This window comes from Moschus berezovskii, chromosome 27 (assembly GCF_049115385.1).
Source record: "Moschus berezovskii isolate FMDL1 chromosome 27, NW_MosBer_1.0, whole genome shotgun sequence".
Taxonomy (NCBI): domain Eukaryota; kingdom Metazoa; phylum Chordata; class Mammalia; order Artiodactyla; family Moschidae; genus Moschus; species Moschus berezovskii.
The window spans coordinates 14,242,962-14,256,088 of record NC_142486.1 but is presented as its reverse complement, the minus strand read 5'-3'; the positions used below and the strand labels follow the sequence as shown (position 1 = coordinate 14,256,088).

At 42.1% G+C, this 13,127-nt stretch overlaps 1 protein-coding gene across 2 annotated transcripts in view; it reads left to right on the top strand.

Annotated features, from left to right (window-relative positions):
* Positions 1 to 12,402, top strand: part of CRCP (CGRP receptor component) — a 47,374-nt gene extending 34,972 nt beyond the window's left edge. The window contains exons 6-7 of one of the 2 annotated variants that reach the window (XR_016036634.1): positions 1,325 to 2,356; positions 2,862 to 12,402. Coding sequence is in view for 1 of the 2 variants with exons in the window: in XM_055409966.2 (XP_055265941.2) it covers positions 1,325 to 1,474 (150 nt within the window). In the remaining variant the exon portion in view is untranslated. Of the gene's footprint in view, positions 1 to 1,324 lie in introns of both variants that reach the window. The other variant, XM_055409966.2, reaches the window with a different exon arrangement.
* Positions 12,403 to 13,127: the final 725 nt, after the last annotated feature.

The following is a 13,127-nucleotide window of genomic DNA, read 5'->3' as shown; positions in this document are numbered from 1 at the left end:
GTTTTACTTCGCAGCATAATGGTAAGTAGCTCCATTGGTTCACTCTGGATCTTTTTTTTTTTCTCACTCTGAATCTTTATTCTAGAACACCCAGTGTTACTCTCTAGTTGTGGAAACATTTTTCCACAACTGAGGTGAATGAAAAGGCTAGTGGTTAGCTAGAACTTTGGGCATGTCACCTGGCTTCTTTAACTTCTGCACTGTTTGTGCAGCTAGGCAGTCAGACTGAAGTCTTTTTGAGGATTGTAAGCCTAGCTTGTCATCATACTGTACGTAAATCTGCCAGGATTTCTTTCTGGAACTCCTTTTGGTCTTAGTTGCCAGATTTCAGAGACTGTTACTGGGAAATGCCATAGGACAGGACCCTGGACACCTTTAGTTGAGAAGGCTGTTTTGACAGATGGTTAATGCCTGCAAGTGAGCGTGGTTAAGTAACTGGACTGCTTGCATGATGCTTTTACAAGATGGTTGATGACATTGTGTTTGTGTTTGTTAACACTGAGGATTAGAGACTAGGCTTGAAAGTGTCAATCTCATCTGTGCGTTCAGATGTCCAGGACCATTTCAGAAACTGGGCTATAAATGGATCTTTGATGGGGTGGTGGGAGATTGTTTCCCAGCCGTCACTCCCCAGTCTCCTGTTCTGCATCCCCAGGAGATGACCATGACCCATGGCATGTGTTAGATTGTAGGAGTCAGAGATGGACAGGTCTGGCTTGGGATTCTAGATCTGCCCTTTGCTGAGCTTGTCATGAGGTTTAAAAGAGAAAATGGGTGTGAAGTGCAAGACGCAGTGCCAGGCCCAGGAGCTGTTGTCAGTGGGGATAGTAGTAAGGATTAGAAAAAGTAAACAAACCATTTGGCACATAGTGGACAGTCATCAACTGAGCTGCTGATACAGCACATAAGTTAACAGATGTGCTGTGGTGATACACCAAAGTGTGTATAAAATGCCATTTTACTCAGGTGCGTTTGCTTTGAATATGTAGCGTATTTTCATGTGTATGTGGATGGGTAGAGAACTGTTAGGGTTTGCTTTTTCTTTAAGAAAATCTGCTAACCTGCAACTTGCATTTTTCACTGACTCGTGTGGAGCAGCCACATCGGCTTACCCTGGAATTTGAGCAGACTCAATTTGAGCATAACTCCTGGGGAGTGATGGCGGAAAGGGCCTGGAGACCCAGGGCAGCTCAGGAGCCAGACCCTGAGCTCTGTGCTGAGGGGTTGGGCTGAGACCAGGAACAACATGGGGAGGGGAGGATTGGGGTGGGCCCAAGCTGTGAGGCTCCTTGTAGGTCCTGGAGGGTTTTATTTCTTTCTGCAGATGGTGGAGGAGAGTGAGGAACGGCTGACAGAGGAGCAGATCGAAGCTCTGCTCCACACCGTCACAAGCATCCTCCCTGCAGGGCCAGAGGCTGAGCAGCAGCAGAATACCAGCGACGACGTGGCGATGGACGAGGAGGACCCCGCGTAGAAGAACACAGCTGGCCCTAGTGTCTCCTGAAGTTGAAGGCCCAGCAGCCGTTTCCCAGGCATTCAGAGGATTGTTTATTTGATTTTACCTTCTATCCCAACAGGCCTGATTTCCCGGTTAGTTGGGTAAACCACAAAAATAATCTTAAAAGAAATCCTTGTGCCTCTGGGAGAACAAACATGGTGAACTGGCTGAGATTGTCAGGGCAGAGAGCTGAAGAGAGGAGTGAGTCAAAAAAGACAATGACTGTGGAACTCTCAGTGGTAAAAATATTTCTTCTGTGGCCTTTGCCATGGTTGTGGGAAGGTCTCTGTACACAGCTGGTAAAATACTTGCCTTGGCTTTGATGGGCTGTATCCTAATTGATTTCATCTGCTTCCCTTGGAGCTTCCCAGGCAGGGATGCAGAGCACTGCTGGAATGAGAGCTGACTTAGGAGAATCCTGTTAGATGGCTGAAAACTCGTGAAGCAGCAAATAGTTGCTGTAAGTTAAAATGAGCCACTGAGCTTGGCTCACCTTAGAGGAATCTTTTTCTTAAGAACAATAGACGTAAGAAGAGATTGGCCTAGGAACTTGGCGGTCCAGTGGCTTAAGACTTCACATTCCCAATGTACGGGACCCAGGTTCTATCCCTGGTCAGGGAACTAGGTCCCACATGCTGCAACTCAAAAAAAAAAAAAAAAAGATTCCTGCATGCTACAATGAAGATCGAAGATACCATGTCCAAATAAATATTTTTAAAATAACTAAATAAAAGAACGGCCTGGACAACTCTTCATCAGGTCTAAAGGCCCCTTTCCTCTACTGGCATGGGCTTTGTTTAGCGGTTTCACTAGTTAGTCTTCATTTTTAGGACACTAGCTTACTGCAGTTGAAAAGAGGCACTCCGGTATTCTTGCCTGGAGAATCCCAGGGACAGAGGAGCCTGGTGGGCTGCTGTCTATGGGGTCGCACAGAGTCGGGCACGACTGAAACAACTTAGCAACAGCAGACTGAATGACCACGTGTCACCTGCCTTTCTGAACACCTTCAGTTTTCTGTGCGCCTGTCGCAGCCAGGTGAGCTTCATTTGCACAGGGCGCAAATGGTTTGCATCTTTTAAAAAGGGCAGTTCTCTGGCAGTCCAGTGGTTAAGATTCAGTGCTTTCATTGCAGGGGTGTCGGTTTCATCTGTCGTAAGGACTAAGATCCCATGTGCTGCAAGCTGTGGCACCCCTTCCCCCCAAACAAAAGAAACCCTAAATAGGGCACAATTACGTAGCTCTTTTTGTGGATGAAGTATGAAGAACTGCTGCTGCTGCTGCTAAGTCACTTCAGTCGTATCTGAATCTGTGTGACCCCATAGATGGAAGCCCACCAGGCTCCCCCATCCCTGGGATTCTCCAGGCAAGAACACCGGAGCGGGCTGCCATTTCCTTCTCCAATGTGTGAAAGTGAAGTCGCTCAGTCATGTCCGACCCTTAGCGACCCCACAGACTGCAGCCTACCAGGCTCCTCCATCCATGGGATTTTCTAGACAAGAGTACTGGAGTGGCTTGCCATTGCCTTCTCTGATGAAGAACTAGAGGCTGGTTTTTTAATTTAAAATATTAGAATAATTACCATGCAAGGAACTTGTTAATATTCAGGCTATGGAGAGTTTAGTAGCCCCAGACATATGGTTGCCTTAGATCCTGGGAGTATTGCTAAAAATTAATTCCCCGTATTCACTCTGCTCTCTCTTTGGAGAAGAAAATGACCATAGACATTTTTCAAATTGGTACTCATTTTGTTGTAAGATCACATATTTTCAGTGCTTCTGTTAATTGGATTACCTCCCACCTCTTACAAGCCCCAGGTTGTTTCAGCCCCCCCCCCAGTAGGCAGTTATGTTTACCTTAACGTTATCATCTAAGGATCAGTTGAGATCTGCTTACAGGCAACATTGAAATTAACAGGACATTTATTTTTAAATCTCTCTTGAGTATCAGGAATTTTACCAGGAGCTGTTGATTTGTCAAGGCATACAGGTGCTTATATCCTTGTTTCATTTTGATCTTGAGTGCATTTGATACTTTTTCAATGGTTTCCAGGTGACTACCAACTTACACTATTTTAAAAAATCTTAGAAGAGTTTATTTTACCATGGGTAGTAAGAAATAAAATGAAATCTGACTTAAAAACTAATACATATGTATTAATTTTGTTTTTTTCATAAGTTGAGTCTATTTAGATCTAAGTTTTGTGTTGGATTTCAAGAAAATTTTAAGTTTCTTTATTTGGGACCCAAATTTAGCCTCTGATTAAGTCAAACAGGATCTAGAAGATTGAACCTTGATAAGAAATATGGACTGTGTAATATTCCTGTTGCATTAATAATCAATTTTAGAAATAAAAATTTGCACAAGAAACTTAACCAGGATCATCTGGGAAGGAGAGCTGGGAGTCTGTGAAACTTGCTTTTCACTTTATATCCTTCTGTATGGCTTCAGTTTTTTACTTTGTGGCTGTTTTATCCTTTAAAAGGAAAAAAAGTTTGTGCTTATTTGCATGTTGTCCTTGGCCTCTGAAAGTTATTAAAGGTATAGTCCATAATTAAATTATGTCCCAAAACATATAGAGACTGACACCCAATTCAGTCACTCTGGGAGTCACAGCACTGAGGGAAGTTGATCTTTTAAGAAAGTACTACTGAGCCCTTGAAAGATGAAGTTGACTCACAGATAGAGGTTTAGCCAAATATTGGTTTAGCCAAAAAGTTCATTCAGGGTTTTCCATAAGACATTATGGAACAAGCTTTTTGGCCAACCCAATAAGACTCTAATGCTGGGAAGGATTGGGGGCGGGAGGAGATGGGGACGACAGAGAATGAGATGGCTGGATGGCATCACCAACTCAATTAACATGAGTTTGAGTGAACTCCAGGAGTTGGTGATGGACAGGGAGGCCTGGTGTGCTGTGATTCATGGGGTTGCAAAGAGTCAGACACGACTGAGCGACTGAACTGAACTGAATAATTGCCTTGCCTCTTTTTGCTTAAAAGGTACTCACTACCACCTCAGAGAACTTGCCATTTATTCAAGGCTTGTTTATAAAATAATGGGTATTGTTTTCCTAATCAGTCATTGTATGTGCACACCAGCTCTCATGAGATTATACCCTAGTAAGAGATGAGAGAATTAATCCTCCAGTATATTCTTTGCTAAATCATCACTGTTTTTAAAAAGCAAGAAGAATAAAAATCCAAGCATTTAACCCTAGCTTTCTAGGTCATTCACAATCTGGTTCCCAGTAAAATTTCCAGTTTTTGTAGTCTTGTGTACAACCCTCCATTCCAGCTAAGTGGATCCACCCATTCATTAACTCAGCATATTTTTGAGTGACTATGATGCAAGGCTTCGGGCTGGGCAGTGAGGTTATGATGTGACTCTGTCATCCTGAGCCCCTGCCTTCAGAAAGCTTTATGTTCTAGAGGAGAAGATGATAAATAACCAGTTTCACAATTCATTATTTTGTTATAACAGTGGTTCAAATTAGAAACAAGAATGAGCTAAGAGAGCAGAGCACATAACAGAGAACCTGACCTACCTAATCTGGTAGGATCAGGAAAGGTTCTCTGAGAAAGTAATGCTTAGACTTGAAGGATGAGTAAGTTAGTGAAAGAAAGAACAATCCTTGAAAATATTCTTTGTTTCCCCATCTCTGCTGTTGTTTATACTATGCCGTCTGCTTATGCTATACCTCTTCTTCCAGGACCCAAATTCTAACTCAAGGTTTGGGCTCATATCTGCCATTTTCCAGAAGGCCCTCCCTGAGCTCTTGCATGTTGATAATAGTATGTGCTTTTTATATATGAAAATGAGTTTTGCTGGATACAAAGTATTTTGAGTCACATTTTATTTCCCTTGGATTTAAGATACTCAGTTACTCTATTATTTTCTTCTGGCATCAAGCATTGGTGTTAAAAAACCTGACAATATCCTCCTTTTGTTTCTCATATAAGCCACTTGCTTTATTTCCACCCCCCCTAGATGCATAAAGGATTTTTTCTCTCCTGAAAGTCTGGTGAATTTACTAGAATGTGTCTTGATATTGTTTGTTTTAGTTTTAGATATTTTTTCCTCAATTTGAGAACATTCCTAGAAGTTTTTACAGATTTTCTTGATTTTATACCAGGATATGTATACCTTGATTTTTTTAAAATATATTTTCTTGATTGTTTATATTTTGTTCACTTGCTTCAGAAACTTCTATATTCTGTATCAATTCTCCTTTGCTAATCTGCCATATTGTCATTTTCATTCAAATCATTTTACTGTTTTCTGTGATTTCTTTAAAAATTTTCCTCTTGTTTTCTTAAAGGCATTTTGAAATTGCATTTATTTGGTCTTGTGTTTCTTCTAATTTAGTCTTACTCTTTTCCCCTTTTACTTCTAAGTGTTACTTTGAGTAAAGTAAAACTCGTATGAGTTTTTCTAATTTCTTTTACCGTGTTTCTTTCATGTCATGTATAATTTTCTTATTAATATTTAGCTGGTTTTAAAATAGTTGGTTCTTTTGAACTGTGGTGCTGGAGAAGACTCTTGAGAGTCCCTTGTACTGCAAGGAGATCCAACCAGTCCATTCTAAAGGAGATCAATCCTGGGTGTTCATCGGAAGGACTGATGCTGAAGCTGAAACTGCAATACTTTGGCCACCTCATGCGACGAGTTGACTCACTGGAAAAGACTCTGATGCTGGGAAAGGTTGGGGGCGGGAGGAGAAGGGGACGACAGAGAATGAGATGGCTGGATGGCATCACCGACTCTGTGGACATGAGTTTGAGTGAACTCCGGGAGTTGGTGATGGACAGGGAGGCCTGGCGTGCTGTGATTCACGGGGTCGCAGAGAGTCAGACACGACTGAGCGACTGAACTGAACCGAAAATAGTTGATTGTAATTAGAGCTGTTTGGTATGCATGTATTTCCGGTATGGTCTCATCTTACAGAAATGTTATACTTCTCTTTTTTTAAATAATAACTTTGAATGAGATTTGACCTTAGTAATTTTCTGCTGTTTATTTTTATATGAAATTAGTTTCCTGGAACTTTTAGAAGGAGTTGTATGGTTCAGGATGGTTTTCCTAACCTCACAGGGCTCCTTCTTTTGTTGTTTTCATAAAATATTCAAAAATATGATGCCTTGCCGACCCTCTTCCCCTCCCACACTTTTATTTACACCAAGGGTTGGCAGAAGCCTCCTATTTTTTTATAAATAAGGTTTTATTAGAACACAGCCCTGCTCATTCATTTATGTATGTTGGTGGCTACTCTCAGGCCAAACCTGCAAAATTGAGAAGTTGCACCATGCACCCCATAGCCTACAAGCCCCACATGTTACTGCCGAGCCTGTTAAGACTGACTTAGACCTCTTCTTTCTTTGTTGCTCCCGTTCTGCTCAATTTTGACTCTGTCCCACATGTGTCTTCTCAGTGTGGGGCGCTGTCAAGCAAGCCCTCACCAGTCAGTTTAGAGTTCCAAGGGACGTCATACTGTTTCAGACCTGAGTACCCTGTATGTTTAAAACATGATGGTAAAATATACATATAAAGCTTATCATTTTAACAACCCAGTATATTAACAGTGTTGTGCAGCCATCACCACCATTTAGTTTGAGAACAGTTTTTATTACCTCAGACTAAAACTCACCATTAAGCAATACACCCCACTCCCCTTCTTTCTGCAGCCCCTGGTGACCTCTGTTCTACTTTCTGTCTCTGTGAAATTGCCTATTCTGAGTACTTAGTGCAAGTGGAGTCATAAAATATTTGTCTTTCAGTGTCTGCCTTATTCCACCAAGCATAGTGTTTACTATATCCATGCTGTAGCAGGTATCAGAATTTCATCCCTTTTTATGGCTGAATATTCCATTGTATGTGTATATCATATTTTGTTGATCCATTTTATTTATTGATGGACACTTCAGTTGTTCCTGCCTCTGAACATTGGTGTACAAGTATCTGAATCCCTGCTTTCAATTCTTTTGAGTATAAATGCAGGAGTAGATTTGCTGGATATTTGCCATTTCTATGGCAGTTCAATTTTTAACTTTATGAAGAACTGTCACAGTGACTTTTCCATCTTTCCACAGTGGCAGCACCATTTCGTGTTCCTTCCAGCTATGCCCTTGGATTACAGTTTCTCCACATCCTTGGCCAACATACATGTTTTTCTGTTTTGCTTTTAACGATAGCTCTCCTAATAGGTTTTAAGTGGTATCTCATTATAATTTTGACTTGCATTTCCTCAATGATTAGTGATGTTGAGTATCTTCTCATGAACTTATTGAACACTTGTATTTCTTCTTTGGAGATGTCTATTTGAGTGCTTTGAATTGCATTTGTTGTTGTTGAGTTGTGGAAGTTTAGTTCTTTATTTTGAATATTAACTCCTTGTCATATGTATGCTTTGCAAATATTTACTCTCATTTGTGGGTTTTTTCACTCTCTTGATAGTGTCCTTTGATTATTTTCCCTTTAATAAATATTTTGGAGAAGGCAATGGCAGCCCACTCCAGTACTCTTGCCTGGAAAATCCCAGGGACAGAGGAGCCTGGTGGGCTTCCGTCTATGGGGTCGCACAGAGTCGGACACAACTGAAGTGACTTAGCAATAAATAATTTGTGTAGAGATACTTTAAAGTTGGGCTTAAGTGGCTCAGTAGTAAAGAATCTGTCTGCCAATGCAGGAGACGTGAGTTTGATCCCTGAATCAGGAAGATCCCCTGGAGAAGAAAAGGGCAACCCACTCCACTATTTTTGCCTGGAGAATGTCATGGACAGAGGAGCCTGGTGGGCTACAGTCCACAGGGTCGTAAAAGAGTCAGACATGGTTTAGTTGACTAAACAGCAACAACAGCATCTTTAAGATTATATGGCTATCTTGTTCTTCATCAAACTTTCACTCATTAACTTAAGCATCTATTGATGATTCTCTCATGAATCAATGGCTGCTGTTTCTGTTCATCACCGGTGTTCCCGATACTGCCCTAGGTGCTTACCATGCATTATTCCCTATGTCACAGATGAGGGAACTAAAGCTGAAGAGGTGAAACAACGCTGGAAGGGCTCCTAGTGAGAGTAGAAATGGGAGTAGACTGGACTGAACTAAAGCTTATGTGCTGGAGCTTGGGAAGCAAGTGTTAGCTAAAGACTTGGGACTCTAGGCATCAGGTCTGTTGAGCAAGCCTGTTTCTGATGTTTCTTCCTTTTGCTTGAACACCCGCAACCTCGAGACAGGGTAGGACAGGCATACTTCAGGGCTGTGGGTTGTGACCTGCTGGGTGTGTTCTGCAGTGAGGAGCCAATTTCCCGATGGAGTGCCAGCTACTCAGGCTGATCCCCTGCTTGCAGCTTTATGGGTCACTGTGTATCCGCAGTGTTCTGCAGGTGTGGTTGGGTCAGCAGCTGGATTCATAGAATCAGAAGGCCCAAGTTGTTGGTTCAGTGGTAAGGGTGGAGGGTCTTAGTAAGCTAGCAGTTCTGAGGTAAACATTCCCATTCTTTCCTCCTCTGGGGCCTTAGCTGGGAGGAGCAGAACATAGGGAGGGTGGGGTCCTGGGCAGGGAGCCAGAGCCCTGAGTCATAGGAAGACCATGGAGTCAGGGCCAGGGCACAGCATGCTTAGCCAGAAAACCTGGAGGGAAGCCATGGTTTGAGTGCCAGGAGGAGGGAGAAGTCACCAGAAGCAGGCGAGGCCACAGGAGGGATTTCAGTCAGAAATGGAGCCACGGATGAGCTCCACTGGGTTAGGACACATAAGGTTGGTAGCGGAGGTGCTGCACCTGTGTCTGCAGGTCTCCACCATGGGAGGCTGACTGTCCAGGGCTGACACCACCTAAGCCTGGCAGATGATCGTGGGGATGCGCGAGGCAGGTGTGCGCTGCAGTCCTGGGTGCCCTACTGGCTCAGGCTTCGTGATGGACAGTCACCTCTCCAGCAGGCTCATACTCAGGTCCATCACCTGGGATTCACCCTTTGTTCTGTCAGTTGGGGTCACCTTGCCTAGCTCCTCGTCTCGGCCAGGAGCTAGACCCTCTTGGATGAAAACTGCATTCTTCAAGAACTGGTTTTTGCCCTCCTTTGAGTGACCTGGCCCTGGCTCTTGGGAGCCATGCTGGTGAGTGGCTGGCTATCAGGAGTACCAGCTTTGGGCCGGATGAATCCATGCTCTACCATTTACCCATTGTAGGACTTTGTGAAATTACTTAACTTCCTTGTGCCTTGATTTCTTCATTTATGAAATGTGAGTAATCAGAGTAACCTGGAATAGTAGTGGGGGGGTGGCTATCAAATGAAATCATGTTCACAGAGTGCTAATGCATTCCTGACATAAATCAGTGTCCAGCAAATGTTAGCTGTCTGAGTTTATCTGTCTTGCTTCATTTCTGACTTTGTACCCCAAGCTCTTCCTGGCTCTCCTGTAGTCCTTAGTGTTAGCCTTTGGATTCTCTCAGCACGATGGCTGTTGATTCCTGTGTCCCGTCCTAGAACTTGCCCTACTCTGACACCTGTGAGAATGGAGGCCTGAAATAAAGTACCCTGTTTATCAGAGATCTACTTCAAGACACCCTAAGAGCAAAGCATGCCCCTGTCTCTCTGCTTAACCCAATTCCAAATGCAAGTTTTGAGAAGAAAAATTTCTGTTAATGTATTGTGATGTAACAAAGTACCTCAAAACTTGGTGGCTTAAATAACCGTTTTATTTTGATCATAATTTTGTGAGTCAGGAGAGGGTTTGGTTGGGTGGTTCTGATCTCTGCTGGAAGCAGCTACAGCTGAAAGATTTCTTTGCAGGACAGCTTCTTCATGCTTGTAATGAGCATGTCCACATACTTTCTCATCGTCCAGGGTCTTCAGGATGTTTGGGTTGCAGACAGCATGGCTGTCCCAGGGCAGTCAGATTTCTCACATGGCAAATGCCCTAGAGCAAGCATTCCAAGAGGGTGGCCTCGATGGAAGCTGCACGGCCTCTTATGAACTACACTCAGAGTTTGAGAAGGTCATTGCTGCTGCATTCTTTTGATTGAACAAATATCCAAGGCCAGATCAGATTCCAGGGAAGAGGAAGTAGATTCCACCACTCAGTGGGAGTCTTCCCTGATAGCTGGTAAAGAATCCGCCTGCAATGAGGGAGGGGATTCCATCTCTGGGTTGGGTCGATCCCCTGGAGAAGGGAAAGGCTACCCACTCCAGTATTCTGGTCTGGAGAATTCCATGGAGTGTATAGTCCATGGGGTCGCAAAGAGTCGGACACGAAGAATAAGTGATTTTCACTTTCTCAGTGGGAGGAGTAGAGTTAGGGTTAGGGATGCAAACAGTCTTGAATCTACCACAGCACATGATGAGTGGATGCTGACTCCCACCTGGTGCTCTGCTGCAGTGGGGTCAGGGAAGTGGAGTTTTTAGGATGTCTTGTCTCTGCAGGCTAGATGGAAGATGGGGCCCAGGAAGGAGGATGGGACCTTTCAGTCCCATTCAGTCATGCTTGTCATGCTTTGGTGATCAGATTCTGTGAGTTGGCCAAAAGGTTTCTTTGATTTTTTTTTTTTTTTTTTTTCTGTATGATGGCTCTAGTAACAGTTGTCTTTAACTTCATTTGAAACGATTTTGTTAGGTTATATTATTACACCTGTCATACTTATGTGCATTAAAAATTCATCAAAATTAGTACATTTTTGCATAGCTGTTTTAATATTGAAGGTGGAAGAAAAAGGCAAGATTTTCAGCATGTTGTGCTTTATTATTTCAAGAGAGAGAAAAACACAGCTGAAACACAAAAAAAGACTTGTGCAGTATATGGAGAAGGTGGTGTGAATGATCAAACATGTCAAAAGTGGTTCGTGAAGTTTCAGGCTGGAGATCTCTCACTGGGTGATGCTCCACAGCTGGGTAGAGCAGTTGAAGTTGATACTGATCAAGTCAAGACATTAATAGAACAGTCAGCATTATCCCACTTGAGAGATAGCTGACATGCTCAAAATATTCAAATCAAGCATTGAAAATCACTTTCACCAGCTTGTTTGTGTTAATCGCTTTGATAAATTTGGGTTCTACATAAATGAAGCAGAAAAAACCTTGACCATGTTTCCACATGCGATTCTACTGAAACATAACAAAAACTTTCTATTTTTAAAATAAATCTTGATGGGCAATGAAAAGTAGACACCGTACAATAACGTGGAACAGAAGAGATTGTGGGAAAGCAAAATGAACCACCACCAACCTCACCAGAGGCCAGTCTTCATCCAAAGAATTGATGTTGGAAGATGGTGGGATTGGAAAGGAGTCCTCTATTATGAGCTCCTTCCGTAAAACCAAACAATTATTTCCACCAAGTGCTGCTCCCAATTAGACCCACTGAAAGCAGCAATCAACAAAAAGTGTCCAAAATTAGTCAACAGAAAGCCCACAATCTTCCATCAAGGTAATGTAAAACTCCGTGTTTCCTAGATGACCAGGCAAAAACTGGTCAGCTTGGCTAGGAAGTTCTGATTCATCTGCAGTGTTCACCAGACATTGCACCTTTGGAATTCCATTTATTTTGGTCTTTTCAAAATTATCTTAATGGCAAAAAAAAATTTCAGTTCCCTAGAGTAAAAGGCACCTGTAACAGTTCTTTGCTCAAAAAGATAAAAAGTTTGGGAAAGGTGGAATTACGAAGTTGCCGGGAAAATGGCAGCAGGTTATGGAACAAAACAATATGTTATTCAGTAAAGTTCTTGGTGAAAGTGAAAAGTGTGTCTTATTTTTACTTAAAAACCAAAGGAACTTTTTGACCAACCCAGTTTAACAAGTTTCCCTTCATCCTTGGTGTCAGCATTCTTGGGTCCAAACAGGAATGGGGAGCAGTCAGTCCCTCAATCTATCCTGTCCTCCGGGTCAAAGCTTAAGTTCTGTTTTTTTTTTTTTTTTTAACTAAAACAGTGAAAGCTACAGTTTGTAACAGCATATGGACATTTATGTGTAACTGAAAAAAAGTTTTATGATGTAATTTTTATTATGTTCTATGTTGTCTCATAATTTTCTAGTCTGTTCCTTTTAAATAGATATTGTGCCTCCACTCAATTAATCTCATGATTCACTGATTTACCAGTTTGAAAAGCATTGCTGAAAATTCTTCTCTATTTTCTCATAGGGACTGAAAACAAAAGAAGAAAAAAAGTAGGAAAAAAAGTTCATAAGAACATTCCCCAAGACAATTTGAGGAAGCTACCTAAAAGCATTGCCTGTTAACCTCTATCTCATTCACATCCAATTTACTTGTTTAGATCACTCACAAAAATGTTTATCATACCAAGTTGCTTTTCTTTCCGACAAATTTTGTAACAAAGATAACATGAACTTACCTGACCAGTAAACTCAAGGAGAATAAAAGTTGTATGCCTGCATTGTTTTCAGTGTTGATAGCTCTAAAGATATGCTTGTTTTACTTAAAAACTCCAAACTTGCTTTAATACACTAAAATTAATCTTAAATCATGTAAACCTGGAAAGTGCTGGGTCCAGTCTCTGTTATATTTAAACTGGTATAAATGCTTTGTGTTGTTTTTGGTTTGGTTTGGTTTGGTTTGGTTGACTGTGATTTGTGGCATGTGAGATCTTAGTTCCCAGACCAGGGATCAACTCCCATCCCCC